We start from the raw sequence: 22,297 nt of genomic DNA, 5'->3' as shown, positions 1-22,297 counted from the left end.
TTTAAGTACTAGGAACTAACTTGCTGTAGCTTTGAGCGATGCAAGAGAATTTAGAGCAAAGATAAATGGCTTTCAGGAAACTCAAAGGATAGAATGTAGCTGGGCCTCAAGACTTGACTAGAACTGGGATTCCATTTTTTGTTTGCTTTATGTTTTTACTTTATTTTCTGTCAGCTAGCTGATTATTGTTTCTCTGTTCACCCCACAGGTTTAATCTCCTCTTTTTAACCAACCAGTCTAAACTACCTGGCTGTTTCTCTCAGTCTTATTTGCATTTTCCTGGGAGAAAGATTGTTTGGCTTGCTAAAATATCAGTTGCCCCTTGGTACCATCAGTTTTGGCTAGGGAAGCAAGATCATGTAGCAAATACCTGATGATTAGAGATTTGACAGGCTGCTTTCAGAGTAAGGAGTGGTGTTGTAAGCTGGATGGAATTCCTAAAGATGTCTGCCCCCTAGATATTTTAGCAAAATGCTACATTTTTAGAAATTCAGGGGAAAAGAATAGCAACTATACAGAGTTATATGACAGCGTTATGCAGTCCTTTGATTAGGCTTCATTTTTCCTTTGAAAGTAAAAAGTGAGAGATATTCAAGCTAATTGACTCTTAATTTGTCCAAGAAATAGCATGTAATGTTAAAGCATTTATGTAAAATGACAGATAAACTGCCTTGTTTTTTCCTAAAATAGTGAAGGTGAAGATGATTCTACATGAAAGTAGATTTTGGTATCACAGGGGCCCTTTTACAGAATAGAAATAGATTATTGAGAGATACTTTTTTAGCTTTCCCTACTCTCTGGTTAGCAAATAATCCTTTTTATATTTTGTATTTGACTGACAAATAGTAGTTAGATTTCAGGCAGGCTGTTTTCTTAATCATTTTTGTAGAAAAGGTGAGAGAAAGAGGCTGGTTAATTTGGTTTTTAATAGAAGATAATCTGGCTTATCCCAGAGTCATGCCTCTATAATCCCTTATCGTTTCAGATATGATGAGTATATGGCTAAGATTAACTTGTTTTTAGCAAAAGAATGTCAAAAGATGGCTGATGCTGGAGGAATACTCTAGAAACATTTCCTTTTCTTACATAGACTGTTACTACTCATGCCAATTTTCCCACAGCCAGGCAAGAGCAGTATTAAAAAGTAAAACCAGGTTTTCTCTCTATAATCTTTTTTTTTTTTTTTTTAATTAGAGGAGAAAGTTGCACATGTATAATGTTAAGAAAGCTTTGTTTTGGCCCAGCTGAGCATTTTAAGTGAACAACTTTTCCATAAAAATGAAATACAGACTTAAGAAAGTGTGTGATAGGTAAATGAAGAGAAATAAAAATTCAGGAATATGAAATAATGTTAAGAAAGAACTTAAGGGGCGCCTGGGTGGCTCAGTCGTTGAGCGTCTGCCTTTAGCTCAGGTCATGATCCCAGGGTCCTGGGATCAAGCCCCGCATCGGGCTCCTGCTTCACGGGAAGCCTGCTTCTCCCTCTCCCTCTGCCCCTGCTTGTGTTCCCTCTCTTGCTGTGTCTCTCTCTGTCAAATAAATAAAATCTTTAAAAAAAAAAGAAAGAAAGAACTTAAAATGTTTTCAGTGAAAATATTTGTTTTAGTTTTGTGATTATGGCATTATTAGTTAAATTTAATAATCTTTCCCGTCAATTTTTTTCCCATCTTAAAAATACTTAAAAATGCTCTCTCATGAGGGCAAGGTTAACTTCTTCCCTTTTGAGAGAGTTTTTTTTTTTTTTTTTTAAAGATTTTATTTATGGGGGCACCTGGGTGGCTCAGGTGGTTGGGCGTCTGCCTTTGGCTCAGGTTGTGATCTCGGTGTCCTAGGATTGAGCCCCACATCGGGCTCCTGGCTCAGCAGGGAGCCTGCTTCTCCCTCTCCCTCTGCTTCTCCCCCTGCTCATGCTCTCTCTCTGTATCTCTGTCTCAAATGAATAAATAAAAAATCTTAAAAAAAAAAGATTTTATTTATTTGAGAGAGACAGCGAGAGAAAGCACGAGTGGGGAAGAGGGAGAAGCGGGCTCCCTGCTAGCAGGGAGCCTAATGAGGGGCTCAATCCCAGGACCCTGGGATCATGACCTGAGCCGAAGGCAGTTTGCTGAATGGACTGAGCCACCCAGGTGCCCCAGAGAGGTATTTTTGTTACTTTATGACATTTCTAATTTTATTTCTGTGAGGAAAAGATATCTGTAGCAGAGTTAGTTGTAAATTTGAACAGATAGAGGACTTTGCTTATGAAGTTTCTCATTAATTATTCTATTAGAAATTATAAAATTATACATCTATAAAATATATAGAAATTCTATTAGAAATTATAAAATTCTATTAGAAATTATACAGTGAAATTCATTATTCTATTAGAAATTATAAAATCATAAAATTAGAAGAATAAAAATTAGAAATTATAAAATAAAAATTAGAAAAAATTTATTAAATTATAAAATGTAATTGTTGATAAGATGTTGGGGCAGAAGTTAATTTTGTTTAAAAAACATGAATTCTTACTTTTTTTGCCATGCTACTAAATAAAATAGATTTTTGATTAGCTAAATTTTTTGCATTAAACAACAGTGATGTAATATTTAAATATTATTCAAACTGATTTTCAGGGGATGATGGTTATGAACAAATTTCCAGTGATGAAGATGGAATTGCTGACTTGGAACGTGAAACCTTTAAGTATCCGAACTTTGATGTTGAATACACTCCTGAAGACTTAGCTTCAGTTCCTCCTATGACATATGATCCATATGACAGGGAGCTTGTACCACTCTTATACTTCAGCTGTCCGTACAAGACTACTTTTGAAATTGAAATCAGTAGAATGAAGGATCAAGGTCCAGATAAAGAAAATTCAGGGGCAGTAGAAGCTTCAGTGAAGTTAACTGAACTCTTAGATTTGTATCGGGAAGATAGAGGTGCAAAATGGGTAACAGCTTTAGAAGAAATTCCAAGTTTAATAATAAAAGGATTAAGTTATTTGCAGTTGAAAAACACAAAACAAGACTCTCTTGGCCAGTTGGTAGACTGGACCACGCAAGCTTTAAGTTTACAAGTAGCTCTTCGCCAGCCCATTGCCTTAAATGTCCGACAACTCAAAGCTGGGACCAAATTAGTGTCCTCACTAGCAGAATGTGGGGCTCAAGGTGTCATGGGATTGCTACAAGCAGGAGTAATCAATGGATTATTTGAGCTCCTGTTTGCTGATCATGTCTCATCTTCCCTTAAATTAAATGCTTTTAAAGCTTTGGACAGTGTCATTAGTATGACAGAAGGAATGGAAGCTTTTTTAAGAGGTAGGCAGAATGAAAAAAGTGGCTATCAAAAACTTCTGGAGCTCATACTTTTAGATCAGACTGTGAGAGTTGTGACTGCTGGTTCGGCTATTCTTCAGAAGTGTCATTTCTATGAAATCTTGTCAGAGATTAAAAGACTTGGTGACCATTTAGCAGAGAAGACTTCATCTGTTCCTAACCACAGTGAACCTGATCATGACACAGATACTGGACTTGAGAGAACAAACCCAGAATATGAAAATGAGGTAGAGGCTTCAATGGATATGGATCTTTTGGAATCCTCAAATATAAGTGAAGGGGAAATAGAAAAGCTTATTAACCTCCTAGAAGAAGTTTTCCATTTAATGGAAACTGCACCTCATACAATGATCCAGCCGCCTGTTAAGTCTTTCCCAACAATGGCACGTATTACTGGACCTCCAGAAAGGGATGATCCATACCCTGTTCTCTTTAGGTAAGACATTTTTGGTTTGGGAAAATATATTTCACAGATTACCGCAGGCAATTTTATGTGGTTGATTTTGGGTTTTTTTAAATTTGTAAGCAGTGCATATCTGTGTAAGGATATTCTGTATTTCAAAATAGACAGTAGTGAAACTGAAAAGTATACTACTGTGGGAGAGCTATATTTTATTAGCACTTAAAGTAGTAATAGCAATGTAAGTTAAAGATAGTGTTAGTCAACAACAGTGCTTAGATAAGCATGTCTATGAGCAAGAATAAATGAGGAACTATAGAGTTGCTTCTGGGAAGGTGGTGTGATACAAGAGGTTGGCCCAGGAAGGAGAGAGCTTTTCTGTGTGAACCTGTTTGTACTTTATCTCTCTTACATTGCAAGTTAAACTTATATTTTACTAATGTAATTTTACAGACGTGGTTAAATATCTTTAAGGTTCAGTTACTATTTATTTATGCTATTTATTGTTTTAAGTAGGCTCTGTGCTCAGTGTGGGGCTTCAACTCGCAAACCTGAGATCATGAGTCGTATGCTCTACTGACTGAGCCAGCCAGGTGTCCCTTTCTAAATCTATTTGTTGGTAGTGTTTTGCCATTATTAGGATCAGTGCCCACGGTAGATTTTTAAATTTTGGTTTAATTTTTGCTACTTTTTTTGCATTTTGCCTGTAAATGATTTGCTAGCTAATGGGAAAATGGCATTTTTATTATGTTATTCCTTATTTCTGTGATTAATGTTTGCCTTCATTTGGAGCATTACTGCATTAACAGAAAATGGGGTGCTTGTCTATTCTAAAATCTGTACCTGTCCATTCCTGTTTTTAACTGAGCTGTTAGGTCTTGCCTAAGTTTGAGTTCTTTGAGGAACAAAAGATGATAATGCTAGAGCAAGGTCTGGTAGGAGATGAAGTCAAGAGTACAAGTGTAGGGGTTTGGCTTTGAACAGAAGAAAAGAAATCTTATGTGTATACAAATATGGATGCATTTGTAGTATGGAGACAGTAAAGGAGCCAAGGCACTTTGCACTTATCACTTAATTTTTAATAAGGTAAGAGGTGAGGTCATACACTGAGGATAACGGAGGGTAGTAACTCTAAGGAAGGGAGTAATGCTCTCAGTCACTGAAGGGAAACTGGTAATTAAAGGCTTATTAAGTATTATTTTCTCCTCCGTAACTGGAAAAGGTATATTTAAGTATCAGACTTGAGGAAGTAAAGGGCCTTGAATGCTGTGCTGAGGAATTTGGATTTTGTTTTTATTTATTTATTTATTTATATTTTAATTTATTTTTTATTTTTTTTAAGATTTTATTATTTATTTGACAGAGAGAGAGACACAGTGAGAGAGGGAACACAAGCAGGGGGAGTGGGAGAGGGAGAAGCAGGCGTCCTGCCGAGCAGGGAGCCCAATGCAGGGCTTGATCCCGGGACCCCTGGGATCATGACCCGAGCCAAAGGCAGACGCTTAACGACTGAGCCACCCAGGCGCCCCTTTGTTTTTTTTTTTATTTTTATTTTTTTAAAAGATTTTATTTATTTATTTCCAGAGACAGAGAGAGTACGAGCGGGGGAATGACAGGCAGAGGGAGAAGCAGGCTCCCTGCTAGGCAAAGAGCCTGATGCAGGACTCGATCCCAGGACCCTGAGATCATGACCTGAGCTGAAGGCAGACGCTTAACTGACTGAGCCACACAGGCATCCCTGGATCTTGTTTTTAGAATGTGGGAAGATCTTTACTATTTCGGAGTAGTAGATTTGATAGGATCAAAGTAGTATTCTAAGATTATATGTTGTAAGGTGTGTTGCAATGGAAAAGAAATTGGAGTTATTAAGTAGATGAGCTGGTCTAGTTTGTACTGTGTTAAGTACTTAATATAGTGGCACTTACAGGGAATTGTGCTAATATTGAGAGTTTGTGAAAGAGCAGTTACTGGGACTTGGCAACTGGACCTAATAGCTAAGAGAAAGTGAGAAGGAGCTAAAGATGTTTCTAGCTAGGTTAACTATTGGAATGGGTTTTATTGACAGAAACTGGTAAATTAGGAGGGGCAGTGAATTTTGAAAGCACAAATAATTTTGCATTTTGGAAGGATTAGTTTGAAGTGATGATAAGGCTCTAATGTCCTCTGTGTAGTCTCCAAGATCACTCTCAGGATTTGCCAGTGGTACTCACAGGACTCAGCAACTATGATTTATTACAGCAAAAGGATACAAGGCACCATCAGCAAAGGAAAAGGGTACACAGGGAGAAACCTGAGGAAACCAGTCATAGGCTTCCAGAGTCCTTTTCCAGTGGAGTCACATGGGACCTGCATAATTCTCCCAGCAAGAAATTGTGACAATGTGTACAAAATGTTGCATACTGAGGAAGCTCTTTAGAATCTCAACATCCAAGCTTATTATTGGAGGATAGCCACATAGGCCCCCAATATCTACTGTGTAACAGAATCCCAGGCTCCCAGAAGAAAGTAGGTGTTCAGTGTAAACCATATTGTTTGCATAAACAAGTTTAGGCACAGTGAGCATTCTTAATAGTTGGGTGATGGGAGCCCTCCCCAAATCCAAGTTCCCAGATGCTAACCAAGGGCCCGCCTTGTAAGAAGGTGTTCTTAAGAATATAAGTAGTCTGAGGCCTGCAGTGTTAACTATTTTCTGAACACTCCACAAGGTGGTTAAAGATACTCTTTGAGCATAGTAGTTATGGGGTTTTGTCTTCTTGAGGGTTCTGTTTGCCTTTGTAGTCAAGAAGTTACTGGGGGTGTTTATTATCCTGAAGTAGAAGTCTGAGTTTAAGGAATAATATGAGAGGTAGTTATATATTCTAAGATTCCAAATATAGGACATTCTGAAAAAGGCAAAACTATAAAGACAGTAAAAAGATCAGTGATTGGGCGCCTGGGTGGCTCAGTTGGTTAAGCGACTGCCTTCGGCTCAGGTCATGATCCTGGAGTCCCGGGATCGAGTCCCGCATCGGACTTCCTGCTCAGCAGGGAGTCTGCTTCTCCCTCTGACCCTCTTCCCTCTCGTGCTTTCTATCTCTCATTCTCTCTCTCTCTCAAATAAATAAATAAAATCTTAAAAAAAAAAAAGATCAGTGATTGCCAGGGTTAGGGGGAGGGAGAGGAACAATACTTGGAGCACAGTGTTTTTAGGACAGTGAAAATACTCTGTATCAGTAGCATTTGTGTCTGTTTTGGGGTCTTGAGTAAGTTCACACTTTTTCTACTAAAACTATGTATGCTAAAAAATGGTTCTTGGGTTTGATAAAAGTGCTATGTATGGTAGTATTAACTCTTCAAATACTAAAAATTGATAATTTGAATTTGTTTTCTCTAGAGGTGCTAATTCAGATATATTGCCTATAGTAAATATGAATAAGCTATATATTTTTTATAGTATATGTACTGTATTTTTCGTAGGTACACTAATTCAGATATACTGGTGTACCATGAATAGAGTAGGACCATGGTGAAAAAGGAACATTTGATGAGTGGTCTGAAAAGAAGACCCAGAATTAATTCCCAGAATTAATTAATTAATTAAGGATTTTATTTATTTATTTGACAGAGACACAGAGAGCACAGATAGGCAGAGGGAGAGAGAGAAGCAGGCTCTCCGCTGAGCAGGGAGCCTGACGCAGGGTTCGATCCCAGGACCTTGGGATCATGACCTGAGCCAAAGGCAGATGCTTAACCAACTGAGCTACCCAGGCACCCCAAGAAGACCCAGAATTTAAAGTCAAGGTTGATTCTGGAAAGATACTTGTCAACAGTTATATGTCAAATATCCGTTGAATGTTAGCTAGAAAAAAGCCTCACATAATTTCCACTTTTATTTGACCCAGTGGAGAGAAGACTTGCTGCCACATTATGTTTTTAGTTAAAGTAGTATATTGCTAAGGATAAGGATTATGGCCATTAAAATTTTAACGCCTCTCCTATCTAATGAATACTGAATAAATGAACAATGTTTTACACTGACTTCTTATATATCAATTAATTTTTCTACAGGTATCTTCATAGTCATCACTTCTTGGAGTTAGTTACCTTGCTTCTGTCAATTCCAGTAACAAGTGCCCACCCTGGTGTGCTGCAAGCCACAAAAGATGTTTTAAAGTTTCTTGCACAGTCACAGAAGGGTCTTCTTTTTTTTATGTCGGAATATGAAGCAACAAATTTGTTGATCCGAGCTCTGTGTCACCTTTACGATCAAGATGAAGAGGAGGGTCTTCAATCTGATGGTGTTATTGACGATGCATTTGCCTTGTGGCTGCAGGACTCAACACAGACATTGCAGTGTATTACAGAACTGTTCAGCCATTTTCAGCGTTGCACAGCTAGTGAAGAAACTGACCATTCAGATCTTTTGGGAACCCTTCACAATCTTTATTTGATTACTTTCAATCCTGTGGGAAGATCAGCTGTTGGCCATGTTTTCAGTCTTGAGAAAAATCTCCAAAGTCTTATTACTTTAATGGAGTACTATTCCAAAGAAGCCTTAGGGTAATTTTCTTTTTACTCCCTAAATTTTCTATTATACTGGAAAACTACATCAGTAAAGGGCTAGTTTCTTAAAAGGTGTTGCTTTGAAAGTAAAAATTATTATAATTATTTTTTGCCATAATACATAATTTGTTAATTAAGGATTAGAATGGTAGAAATTTCTAAAATATAAGATGTGCCTGTAAAGCAACAAAGTGGATCTTTTAGCAGCTTCTTCCAGTTTCCCATTGGTGTTGACAAGATTACAAGATTACAGCTATAGATCTCTTGCTAATTTGTGTGTAGGGGAATGCTAAGGCACCAGAATATATACTTGCAGAGTAATGAGGACTATCTTGCTGTCTTTAATTTTCCCTTGCCTTTAGACTATGGTGCTCTGGTTTCAGAAGTACTTTGACTGAATGGGAGCAGGGGATTTAGAATGATACTAGTTTTCAAGAGCTGCCCAGTAGGGCAGAGGATTGATGTTAGTGTCTGAGGAGATAAACATGGTCTTCCTGGCTCGTGTCATACAAAGCAGTGACATCCAGGTAACTGGCCTCACAACAGGGTCTTGATATGACTCCTTGAGGGACAGATCTTTTTTGGGGGGACTAGGAAAGGCAGTGGCTTTAACCACAGCAGTTTTAAGGTAGAAGACAGTGATGATGGCAGTAGATTGATTCATCACACTTATTCCTACTTAATCCAGAGTGAACAAAATTTTAAAGGAGACCATTGAAGTATACTTCGGAATCTTTCATTGCTAATGAAGTATACTTGTTAATATTTCATTGTTCTTTTGATCTTCTTTCTTAATAGGATTTCACTCTCCATTGTGATGCATATGCTTTGTTTATATACTTTTAAGTAGTGTTTTCAAGTGAGTTGGAAGTGAACTTTAAAATGTAATTTCTTGTCTTCAGGGAGTTAGTCATGTTTCATTGTAAAATTCCTTGGTCTCTTTAAAACCAAATAGAAAAAAATGTTTAAAATTGTTCCTGGAAAAGTTGTTTTCATACCAAAAACTTTAAAACCTTATTTTGTTTCAGTGATTCCAAGTCTAAGAAGTCAGTAGCTTATAATTATGCATGCATACTTATTTTGGTGGTGGTTCAGTCTTCCAGTGATGTCCAAATGCTAGAACAGCATGCAGCATCTCTCTTGAAGCTGTGTAAAGCAGATGAAAATAATGCTAAATTGCAAGGTATGGTACTTGAAGTTACTTAAGCATTTATGATATGTGAAGGAAAAAGCCTTTGAATATCTGTAATTAGTATTTTATCATGTTTTGATAATATACATAGTAATATTCTGTTACTTCTTGAAAGTGCCCTTTATGAAAGTATTTTATATGGTGTTCTTAAAAAGATTTTTAGGAAATTGTCACAAGTACCTTTTCCTGGAAAATCATGGTAATTGGTGGTTAGTTGAAGTTCCTAATCAAAATGGAAATAGCTTGAAGGTGAACTCAAATGTTCAGTTTGTTTTTGTTTTTTTTAAGATTTTAAAATTATTTTTAAGTAATCTCTACACTCACATGCGGCTCGAATTTACAACCCTGGGATTAAGAGTTACATGCTCCACTGACTGAGCTAGCCAGGTGTCCCCAATTTTTTTTTTTTTTTTTAAGTAGGCTCCACGCCCAGCATGGAGGTCAAGGCAGGGCTTGAACTCACGACCCTGAGATCAAGACCTGAGCTGAAATCAGGAGTCGGATGCTTAACCGACTGAGCCACCCAAGCACCCCTTCAAAAGTTCAGTTTTGTGTATCGTTTGTGTATGTGTGTGTTTTCTATATGTATTTCTAAGTATAACACTATTCTAAGTACAATTTAGAAATCCATTTGTCATTAATTAATATACATGTGCTGTCCTCAAAAGTGAAGGATGGTGAATATGAACATTATTTTCTAAAGTATATAAATCTATGTTGAATGAAGTTTATGGCAAACCTTATGTGGGCAGTCCTGAAAAATTGAAGGTTATCTAATCACAGTTTTTTTTAATTTTGTTTTGGTTTCTTTCTGACCTTACCAAGTAGAAAATTTGATGACATTGAGTAAATATTGTAAATAGCATGTGGACTTTTTTCTTCTTCTTTTATTTTTTTGAGAGAGAGCATGTAAGTGGAGGGTGGTGGTGGAGGGACAGAAGAAGAGGGAGAGAATCTTAAGCAGACTCCCTGCTAAGCGTGGAGCTGGAGGAGGGGCTCCATTCATGACCCTGAGATCCTGACCTGAGCTGAAATCAAGAGTCGGATGTTTGACCGACTGAGCCACCCAGGCGCCCCTGACTTTTTTCTTTTTAATCTTAAATTTTATGTGTGATACCACCAGTAAAAGTATGGGTTAGTAAAGTCAACTTCTTATTTAGGAAATAGGTTTTTTCCCTGTAGTGTGCCTTTATAAAAGGAGGGCACACAACATCTTCAAGGGTATTATTAATGCTTTATTCTGGGTGATGGTTAAACATATTTGTTTTATTATTGTTCCTTGTATCTTTCACTTGAGCAATATATGCTGTATATATGAAAGAGTTAATTTAAAAACACATAGGAAAAATACTCAGATGTACATAGGTGTAATCCTCATGGAGAATTGTAGAACCAAGGGGAGACATGACTACTATTTTCAGTTTCCTTTAGTCATTCCTAAAAAGTGTCTGGAACTGGCATATCACTTTTTACATTACATTTAGAATGCTTTTCTTAAAATAGTTTTGGTGATAAAGTATGGATGTTACAGCATAGGTTCTAGGAGAGTTTTTTTCTTCTATGTTATTCCACTCAGTTTTTTTTTTTTTGAAGTATAATTGACACACAGTGTACATTAGTTGCAGTCGTACAGCATAGGGATTACACAACTCTATATGTACAACATAATGATTGCACAATTCTATAGTTATGCTGTGCTCACCAAAGTATAGCTACCATGTCACCATACAATGCTGTTATACCATTGACTATATTCCCTATGCTGTACCTTTCATCCCCATGACTTATTCATTCTATAACTGGAAGCCTTTAACTCCTACTCCCCTTCACCCATTTTGCTCATCCTTCCATACCCCTTCCCCTCTGGCAACTACCAGTTCTCTATATACTTATGAATCTGTTTCTGCTTTTTTTGTTTGTTCATTTTTTTCTAGCAGAGTTTTGAATTCAGTTGTGGTAAATGGTATATTTCATTTGTGATTGTTTTATAAGCGAAGTTTGTTGTTATTTTGGGATGATAGTGATTACTTTTAATTTTATAAAGGCAAATTAGGAAATTGGCAAAATTTAAAATTCATGTTATGAGAAATGTCACTCAGCAAATGTCCCTGTTAGAAATTAATACATTTGTGTGTGCTTTCTTGGGGGTGTGGGAGGTGGTGGTAGCATTAGGTGAATAAACACTATTTTATTATTTGTTAGTTTATAAGCAGTCAATTTTACAAATTTTTTTTAATGTTGTAAGTTGATGGTCCTGTTTAAGCATGTAAACACTTAAGTTTTTCAGAAACCAAGTAACTAAGAATGGTCACTTCTTATTTCTAAGCCTGTATGTAGCCCATTCACATTTCACGTTAAGGCTTGTTTAGAGAATTAGACATAAGTTTATCCCTGTATGAAATTTAGATTATTGAAATCAATGTGAATCTGATAATGTTCTTCTTTGGAAAAGAATACCTTTACTTCCTTTGTTATAAAGACTTTTTATTTTAAAATATTATATTATGAATGACCTTTTTGTTTTTAAGAACTTGGCAAGTGGCTTGAACCTCTGAAAAACCTTAGATTTGAAATTAACTGCATCCCAAACTTAATTGAATATGTTAAACAGGTAAGTAAAACCTAAAAGTGCCTTGATTTTTTTTAAAGATGATTTTTTAATTAAAAAACTTTTTTTTTAAAGATTTTTAATTTATTCATTTGTCAGAGAGAGAGAGAGAGAGAGATAGAGAGAGAGCACAAGCGGGGGGAGAAGCAGGCTCCCTGCTGAGCAAGGAGCCCGATGCGGTGCTTGGTCTTGGGATCATGACCTGAGCCGAAGGCAGACGCTTAACTGACTGAGCCACACAGGCGTCCCTTATTTGTTTTATTTTAGAGAGCGAGAGCATGTGCACATGAGCAAGGGGAGGGGAGAGGGAGAGAAGCAGACTCCCCACTGAGCGGGGAGCCTGATGTGTGGGGCTCCATCTCACAACCCTGAGGTCGTGACCTGAGCTGAAACTAAGTCAGATGCTTAACCAAATGAGCCACCCAAGCACCCCTAAAAGTGCCTTCATTTTATGGAACTGTATGGTTCCAAATATAGTAATATTGCATTAAATCATTTATGTATATAATACAGTAATTTTTAAGTGTATTTGATTGGTTTGCTAGATTTATGGTACAGATTGGTGTGTGTGTGTAGATGGGTGTGTGATGGTGTGTATATGTGAGTACACTTGTACACAACCCTGTGTGTTGTACTACTTTCCACTACCAAATTCTGTCCTATTTTATTTCTCAAATTAAAGTAATGTCACCTGCCATTTTGATGATCTTTACAACAGCGTTTTAAAGTTAAATGCCCTGATAATTTAACATAATTGTTTCAGTTAAACTTTGGTGAAAAAGATCTTCCTTCAAAATTTTTAGGTGAAAATCAACAAGTCAATTCTAGATAATTACAATGGGAACTAGTTCTAAATTTGTTAATTTGGGATGGTCACATCTACAAATAAAACATTCATAAAAGTTGAAAATCCTGTATCATAATAGTGCATTTGAAAAATTCATGTAATTAGTAATTTAAAAATTCATTAAAACTGTTGCATTGTCAATTAGTTTTAAAAGTTAGTATAGTTTTAAAAGTTAGGAAGAAGGACTAAAGGTGGTCATAGATGCATAAAAAATTTTAAGCTAGAGAGACAGAATTGGACCTTGAATTATTTCCTCTTTCATTTAACAGATGAGCTGTGTGTATTTTGTGTGTGTGTGTGTGTGTGTGTGTGTGTGTGTGTGTGTGTGTAAAACACCTTGGTTTTGGAGTTGAAATGTGTGCTATTAAAATAGCAACCAAGTACTGTTTGGGTATATCTGCTTTGGATTTTTCTTTACTGACTTGTCTACCCTTATCTTCTCTTTTTACTCCATCTTTCCTAAGAGTACTTTTTACCTCCTGTGGTGCCATCATATTCTCTGTTCCTTACTCTGTGCCTCAGATGTCATCTAGAGTTTCTCATATAGTCAGTCTTTTATTTGGCAGAAGTACAATAGATCCTGTAAATTTAGATGGTCATGTGTTCAGGGTACTTGTGCATGGTCAGGAGAATGTATAAGGTGTCCAATAAAGATTATATGCTTGGGTAAAAGTTTTTAACCAATAAGAAATTTAGCTCTAGACATTTCAATTACATGCTGTAATTGAAAGAGTTTTTATTTTTATGTAAATCCTTATCCATTAATTATAGTTATTAATAAGAGATTCTCATTCCAAGATATACCAAAAACAGTTGATCTGAGAGTGAAACTTCTCTGTGTGCTCCATGCTGCTTTATGTAATTTGTGGAATTATTGTGGAAAGGCAGCAAGGAAGAAATTAGAAAAAAATGTATAGGGGAACGGAAAGTGGGGGTTAGCAGCTGAAATAGTAACATTTTTAAATTCTTCATAAAAAACTTCTTCAGAGTTTTTTCAAAACCATCTATGCTGCTCTGTGGAAACTACAAAAACAAAGAAATTTACACATAACTTATTTGTTGTGAGGAAACATAGCATGGGCAGCTACTAAGAACATAGGCAATTGTATTTCTTTTCACTTTAACCATGCCCTAACTGGTCATCGCAACCAGATTCCTGTGGTATCTGCTTTGAAGTGTATGTTATGTAGTGCCAAAACATTCCTTGTTGCTTCTTCAGTTTTGAAAGAGGTTTAGTACCCACAGGGCTTTGTAAAATCAGTCATTGCTTCATTTTTGGGAGGGAGAGTATATAGAAAGAGTATATGAAAAAGAACTTTTTTAAATTCTTAATACAGGGAGTCTCATTCATTTTTGTATGTTACTTTTCATTTTAATCTGTACTTTTTAATATACTTGAACTTTGCAACTATTAACTTTTATAAAATAACCTTTATAAAAACTTTATTAGTTTTATTCATGTTTTAAATTTACATAACATGAAACTCATATTTTTAATTAATGCCTCCTTGGGAATTTTTTCTTGATTCATATCCAAGCACCAAGAAATTAAACTTTCTGTTCATTTTTATTTTTAAAGAATATCGATAATTTGATGACCCCGGAAGGAGTTGGCCTTACCACTGCCTTGCGTGTTCTCTGTAATGTGGCATGTCCACCACCTCCTGTTGAAGGTAATATGGCTATTATACTTTAAAAACTATTCTTAAGTCTTCGTATAAATGCTATTTATTAAATAAAATATTAAAAAATCTTAACTAATTATTAACATATAAGTAATTAGTTTTTTTTCCCCTTATCCTATATAAAGGTCAACAGAAAGACCTGAAATGGAATCTTGCCGTTATTCAGCTTTTTTCTGCTGAAGGAATGGACACCTTTATTCGGGTTCTACAAAAATTGAACAGTATTCTGACTCAGCCTTGGAGGCTCCATGTCAACATGGGGACTACCCTTCACAGAGTTACTACTATTTCAATGGCTCGCTGCACACTCACTCTTCTTAAAACAATGTTAACGGAACTCCTGAGAGGTGGATCCTTTGAGTTTAAGGACATGCGTGTTCCTTCAGCACTTGTGACTTTACACATGCTCCTGTGCTCTATCCCTCTCTCAGGTCGTTTGGATAGTGATGAACAGAAAATTCAAAATGATATCATTGATATCTTACTGACTTTTACACAAGGAGTTAATGAAAAACTTACAATCTCAGAAGAGACTCTGGCCAATAATACTTGGTCTTTAATGTTGAAAGAAGTTCTTTCTTCAATCTTGAAGGTTCCTGAAGGATTTTTTTCTGGACTCATACTACTTTCAGAGCTGCTGCCTCTACCATTGCCCATGCAAACAACTCAGGTATCACTTCCATATAACATGCATCTTATAAATGACTGCAGTAACACTTAAAAAAGCCAGTGATTTTGTTATTAAAAAAAAAAAACAAAAACAAACCCACAACCCTCATCCCCTTCCCCTAAAAAAGACATAAAATAACTGGATGAGGGTGAGATAAAACTGAAGCAAGTTGGTCATTAAAGAAATATGGGGGTAACATTTTAAATAAATTTTTGTTAATGTGAATTTTATTATGCTGTTCTGTATACTTGTACTTTTGTTATTTTTAAAGCCTTTTTTTCCCTTTATCTTGTGTTAGAATTTGCCATTAACTAGGTTGGTTCACCAATGGACTCTGCTCTACTGACTGCTAACCTGAGAACAATCAGATTTTCTAGATGCATTGAATTCAAGCGAATGTTTAATTGTATAATAGAAAAATGTTTTAAGCATGTAGTAAAGATGTTCTTTTCATAACAGTTCTTCCTGAACAGTTTTTGTGACTATAAATAAATATTTAAAAAAATCTACGTACACACACAATATACTTTTTTAACAGGTTATTGAGCCACATGATATATCAGTGGCACTCAACACCCGAAAATTGTGGAGCATGCACCTTCATGTTCAAGCAAAGTTGCTCCAAGAAATAGTTCGCTCTTTCTCTGGCACAACCTGCCAGCCCATTCAACACATGTTACGGCGTATTTGTGTTCAATTGTGTGACCTTGCCTCACCAACTGCACTTCTGATTATGAGAACTGTGTTGGATTTGATTGTAGAAGACTTGCAAAGGTATTTTCATTTTGCATTAAAAATTTTTTCCTCAAGTTATTCTTGATACAGATACATTTTTTTTCACTTAGAATTTGGAAATCAGGGTTTAGAATGCTTAGATAATATATATTACGTATAAATATATACTTATATACATATACGTGTGTGTATGTATATGAATATATGTAGATTATTTTTAATTAGAAAACTTAATTTCATGTGCAAGATACCTTGAAAGTCTTGATTTTGGGTGTTTGAAAGGTGAACTATGAAGTACTCTGATTTAAAAAAGATACTGAAATCTGAATTTATAAAATTTTACAGTAATTGTAAAATTCCAGAGAAGTCGTCATATCCAAGGAATAAAATGTTTTATACAAAATTTGTATATCATGATATGTGTTGAAAAATAAATATTAGTTAAATAATGCCCTAAAATTAAGTATATTGTTTACTAAATGTATTGATTTTATTTCAGCACTTCAGAAGATAAAGAAAAACAGTATACTAGCCAAACCACCAGGTTGCTTGCTCTTCTTGATGCTCTGGCTTCACACAAAGCTTGTAAATTAGCTATTTTGCATCTAATTAATGGAACTATTAAAGGTGACGAAAGATATGCAGAGATATTCCAGGATCTGTTAGCTTTGGTGCGGTCTCCTGGAGACAGTGTTATTCGCCAACAGTGTGTTGAATATATCACATCCATTTTGCAGTCTCTCTGTGATCAGGTATTTATGGTTATTTTATAAATTCTGTGTGTTTGTGTATGGTTTAAAAGCTTCTCTTGATACAAATCTTGGCTCTGAACACAGAGATCTCATCTGTTTTATTAATCCTGTTGTTTAGGGAGATCAGTTTGACTAGTGAACCAACAATAAAATGGTGTGGTGCTTCATAGCTTTCTTTAGGTTTGTATTTCACAGCTTTCTCTGAAGTCTCTTTTTCTTTATGAGATTGCATCCTTGGATAGTTACTTTATGTGCCACTGAATTCTTTGGGGTTGGTTATGTCTAGTATTTTCATTTTCCTGCCACTTATACACAGATTCTTGAATTTTATAGCTTTGTGATTGGTTGAATTAATAATATCATGTTCTTGTTAGGACAACTTTTGAAGGTATCAGAGACGACTACAGTTTTAGTGTGTTTCAGACTACTCTGCTTACAGATGTTGACTAAAAGTAGTAGTATTTCTGCCTCTCTATAATATTGGCTTCCAGTTTATAATTCCATGAGTTAATGATAATTGTTTTAACTTTTAAAGCCCATTGTGATTGAGATCTTTGAACATTTCTTTGTCTTTTTTTTTTAAGATTTTATTTGTTTTAGAGAGAAAGTGCACACATAAGTGGGGAGAGGGGCAAGGGAGAGGGAAAGGGAGAGAATCTCCAACCATGGAGCCTGATACGGGGCTCAGTGCCGGGCTTGATCCCATAACCCCAAGATCACCACCTGAGCCGAAACCAAGAGTCAGTTGCCCAACCGACTGAGCCATCCAGGTGCCCAAGATCTTTGAAGATTTCTGTACATAATTGGTACTTTCGCTTACCATAATGCTTCTGCTATCTAATCATCAGATGTGATTTTTTTTCAGGCAGAATATTTTTAATAGGATCCCATGTTGGAAGATTATCTTTTTTCAGCTGACAAAAATCCAGTTTGGTTACATTTAACACATAAGTCAAGAAGAAACATTTTTCGTGTGACTTGTTTTCACGAAAAGAGGATCTGGTTGAAATAGTTTGGGACCTGGTAGAAAGGATATTTAAAGTCCTTATACCTTAAAATGTCCTTTTGACTGGTGTTATATAATCCACATTGGGTTTTATGACTAATCTGAATGACACTATAGGACCCTAGCTGCCCTGTTCACATAAACCTCATTCTTGGCCTCATCTTATATATTTTCCTTCTGATTCAAACTTTGTTTTATAGTTTTAACCCATGTTGAATCTTACTTTGTAGTATGTTGAGGTGATTAAAGGCGATGAGACATACCCAAAAATGTGTCTGTAAATGTTTATAAAAAGAGTGGTGGGAATTTTTATTGTTGGTTAAACTTGCTTGAGTATTGAAAAACTTGAATTTTAAAAGTATATAAAAACTAGAGGAAAATAATTACTTGGAAAACTGCTTAAGTGTTTATTTGCTCCATCCATTTCTTTTTGTGATGTTTTAAATTCCAGTATGGATATGTTTATTTATTTATTTTTAAGATTTTATTTATTTGACAGAGAGCACAAGCAGGGGGAGCAGCAGACAGAGGGAGAGGGAGAAGCAGACTCCCCGCTGAGCAGGGAACCTGATGTGGGGCTTGATCCCACTGGGATCATGACCTGAGCTGAAGGCATAAGGCACCCCAATATGGACATGTTTATTAAAATTTATTTCACTGAGGGGCACCTGGGTGGCTCAGTGGGTTAAGCATCCAACTCTTGGTTTTGGCTCAGGTCATGATCTCAGGGTCATGAAATCAAGCCCCCCCCCCCCCACAATCTGGCTCTTGCTCAGCAGGGAGTCTGCTTGGGATTGTTTTCCTCTTCCTCTCCCCCTCACCCCCAGCTCACCTGTGCATTTGCTCACTCTTTCAAGTAAACAAATACAATCTTTTTAAAAAATTTTATTTCACTGAATGATTTCTTTATAAATTAAAAAAATATTCAAATGAATCAATAATACAATGATTTAAAGTATTTTAGTACCGAAAGTAGTTCACTTAACCATTTGAAGACAGAAACTACACTCAGTGTGACGTGGAAGGAAAAATTTTTAGGGGTACCTGGCTGGCTCAGTTGGTAGAATGTGCAACTCTTGATTTTGGTGTCATGAGTTCAGGCCCTTTGGGCATAGACCCAAATGAATGAATATGACGTTCTTTTAAAGTAAAAATATTGTAAAATATTTGTCTTTATTTCTTTAAGTGTATATCTTTGTATCACCTTTTACAGAAGAGCAAAATTACTTTGTGTTTGAATTTATATTTAGCATAGGAAGGTAACAATATTTTTTTTTTGGAAGGTAACAATATTTTGATGAGGTAATTACTGAGTATTAATTGGTATGTATTCCTAATATAAAAATGTGAATTGATGGTGATAATAATTAAAAATTTTTCCCCTACTCCTCTCTTCCCTCACAGGACATTGCTCTTATTTTGCCAAACTCTTCTGAAGGTTCTATTTCTGAACTGGAGCAGCTCTCCAATTCTCTACCAAACAAAGAACTGATGGCCTCAATCTGTGACTGTTTACTGGCTACGCTAGCTAACTCTGAGAGCAGTTACAACTGTTTACTGACATGTGTCAGAACAATGATGTTTCTTGCAGAGCATGATTATGGATTATTTCATTTAAAAAGGTAATGCTTAATTTAGTATATTCTTGGACTTAATTTTTTATTCTGTCACTCCTCCCCAAATTGATTAATTCATAGCTAATTATAGAAAGTTGGAAATATGATTTCTTTCATGTGGAGAAATTTGTATGTATGGAAAAGGTTTGTTAGCAGTGAAGTGTGCTAGTAATAAAATCTTCAGGATTAAAATTATAAATTGAATAGATAGACAAATTAATGTGGGCATCTTACAGTATTTAAGAAGGGAATCTTACTGTTCCAGGGATATTAATTCACACTATATTTGCTTTGTTTTGATATGTTTTCCTGTAGTCCTTCAAAAATGATGATGGTGTGGTATTATGGACCCTAAATCTAAAAGTACTGATCCTGTGTTTTTTATTCTGTAAGAGGAATGGCTGAGATAAAATTAATTTGAGATAATTTAAACCTCAGGTATAATTTCTGCTCTAGTCTCTCTGTCCATGCCCTAATCTTTTTCTTCTCTAGGAAGGTAGCTGGATACTGTGTAGATTTCCTTGGGAATTTGTAGAAGTATGTAGGATTATGAGATAGAAAGGAGGAAGAAACATATGTTTGTGCCTCTCATTTATTCTTACAACATTGGTTGAAAACTTATGTTCCAAATACCGTGTTTGGTTCTGGCTCCTACTTTCTCTACTTCCTTCTGATAAACCTATCTCCTTATTTATATTCTCTCTCAGTTGGTAGCACCTGCTGAAAATCCCAAGTTTTCCTCCTCCTCCTACTCCATCCCGTCTCTCACTATAGTCTTTACATTTTACTTGTGGAATGTCCTTTTTCCTATTGCCTCGGTATTTACTCTATATCCTTTAAAACTCATATTCTTCACCTCCAAGAAAGCAAAAAAACTTTCCTTGATTCCTCCATTCCTAGCTCTTACAAATAACCTTTGTATACATTTGCCATAGCATTATCTGTGATGTTTTTGGCTTTGCTGGATTCATGTTTCTGGCCTTTTTCCTGTCGGTAATCTTTTCCTAAATTGTCTTAATCTATTCCCTTTTCTCCCTGTAGCTCTAATTTTTCTGCTAAGCTCCAAATAACCCATCCATCTATTTGACATCTCTGTTTGGTTGTTTAATGGACAATTCAAACTGAATAGACCTAAAGCAGAGCCCTTGATACTCTTGCTTCAAGCATTGTTTCTGTCTGTTCATCCCAGTAAATGTTATCACCATCCACTCAAGTATTTCTTGGTGATACTCACTTTGATCACTTGAGTGAGATGCTGTCTGTCAGGATTCTGCACTGTAAACCTAATAATTTCCCACTTTTAATTACTAAATATTTTGTAGAATATATTTTGAGACTATGCAAATATCTTATTTCTGCTTGAAACTTTTGTTCACTAATTTTAGTATTCATCAGTGAATCTTGGCGTGTGGCAGTTTTTACTGTGATGTCTTAATGCAAATTTCCTATTTCTCTTACTCCTTTTTAATTTATTAATTATCCTTTTGTAAGGAAGAATTATCTCTTTTCCCTCATTTGTCTACTTATTTAGGGATTTATGTTAGTATGGACTTACGGACATTAATTTTTTCTTTGTATGATAATCTAATGCTGTTGTTACTCATTTTGTTGTTCAACTTGTATCACTGATTTTGGTTCTTCTCATTGGATAGAGCTAGGAAATACATGCATGTGTCCTAACTCATGCATATACACATCTACATTTGTTTTTGTATGTATTTATTTGTATGTATGTATTTTTTAAAATGAGTACATACTGACATTTTGACTCCAATATCAGATGTTCATTATAGTTTTCTCCCTTTTCCTTGTAACTTCATTCGTGTTTCATGTTGTATAGTTCTGTGGATTTTGACAAATGCATAGAGTCATGTGTTTATCACCACAGCTGCATATAGATTCCAGTGCACTACTTTTTTATAGACAACTTCTTTACAAGTTGAGCAACAAAAATACCAGATTTTGGTATTGTTAGTTTTTTAAATTTTAGACATTCTAATAGGTATGTAGGGCACTCCAGTTTTTGATAGGTTATGAAAGTAAGGCTCATTTGCTTAAGGTTATATGTAGAGGCTAGTAATTGGTGTAAAACCATGCTTTTTTTATTAATCATATTATCTATCTTTGTATTTGATCTCATTCCTGTTTGTTGTGCCTTGTCCATTTCATTATTTCATAAGGTTCTCAAGAGCAGGAGTCTATCTTTCTCTCTTTTGTATTACTTTACCAAAGTCTCCTATGGTGGCATCTCAGAATCCAACCACATCTTTTAAATACAAACACTGCATGTTTAGTGTTAATATAATCTTATTTTCATTTTGACTATGAATTATTACAACTTAAAGGACACAATTGAATATTAGAATACTTTGCCCTTGAAATTCTCTGTTGATCAACAAAGAGCTGTGTAAATGTTCACAATAATTTTATCAGGACTATATTGTCATGATTGTTTTGCCTAAATCTGTCAGTATCAGGGGTTGACAAACCATGGGCCACAGGCCGAATCCAGCCCACTACCAGTGTTTGTAAATACAGTTTTATTGGAACATAGTCAGCATTTATGTATTGTTTATGGCTGCTTTCCCACACTACACAAGCAGTTGAGTAGTTAACAACTGAGACTGCTGTTGTGTTGTATATGTACAAGCGTTGTTGTATAGCCTGCAAAGCATAAAATATGTACCATCAGGTTCTTTATATAAAAAGTTTGTAGATCCCCAGCCTACATCCTGGATTTCCTTCTATCAGATTATAGTGCCATAAAGATAGTTATTTTTTGTAGTTATTATGTAAATCGGCCTTTCTGGTCAGGTTTCTGAGATAGCTATAACCTCTTTATTTTAGAGAAATCCTCAGGCTATAAAAAAGTATAAAAATAGGGAACCTCGAAGTTTCTTTTGCTAAGTTTTATATCTTTATAT

General features: G+C 35.6%; 1 protein-coding gene across 3 annotated transcripts in view; it reads left to right on the top strand.

Moving 5' to 3' along the window:
- The window catches only part of VIRMA (vir like m6A methyltransferase associated), a 61,397-nt gene that overhangs the window by 20,317 nt on the left and 18,783 nt on the right, over positions 1 to 22,297 (top strand). For all 3 annotated transcript variants that reach the window (XM_027612120.1, XM_027612127.1, XM_027612112.1), the window contains 9 exons: positions 2,616 to 3,756; positions 7,768 to 8,259; positions 9,291 to 9,445; positions 11,983 to 12,065; positions 14,489 to 14,582; positions 14,720 to 15,264; positions 15,803 to 16,038; positions 16,499 to 16,751; positions 19,162 to 19,379. In XM_027612120.1, coding sequence (XP_027467921.1) covers positions 2,616 to 3,756; positions 7,768 to 8,259; positions 9,291 to 9,445; positions 11,983 to 12,065; positions 14,489 to 14,582; positions 14,720 to 15,264; positions 15,803 to 16,038; positions 16,499 to 16,751; positions 19,162 to 19,379 — 3,217 coding nt within the window. The remainder of the gene's footprint in view (positions 1 to 2,615; positions 3,757 to 7,767; positions 8,260 to 9,290; positions 9,446 to 11,982; positions 12,066 to 14,488; positions 14,583 to 14,719; positions 15,265 to 15,802; positions 16,039 to 16,498; positions 16,752 to 19,161; positions 19,380 to 22,297) is intronic.

Source organism: Zalophus californianus, chromosome 4, assembly GCF_009762305.2.
Source record: "Zalophus californianus isolate mZalCal1 chromosome 4, mZalCal1.pri.v2, whole genome shotgun sequence".
Classification (NCBI taxonomy): Eukaryota; Metazoa; Chordata; class Mammalia; order Carnivora; family Otariidae; genus Zalophus; species Zalophus californianus.
The sequence above is the reverse complement of the archived record's forward strand: the minus strand, read 5'-3'. Positions and strand labels throughout refer to the sequence as shown.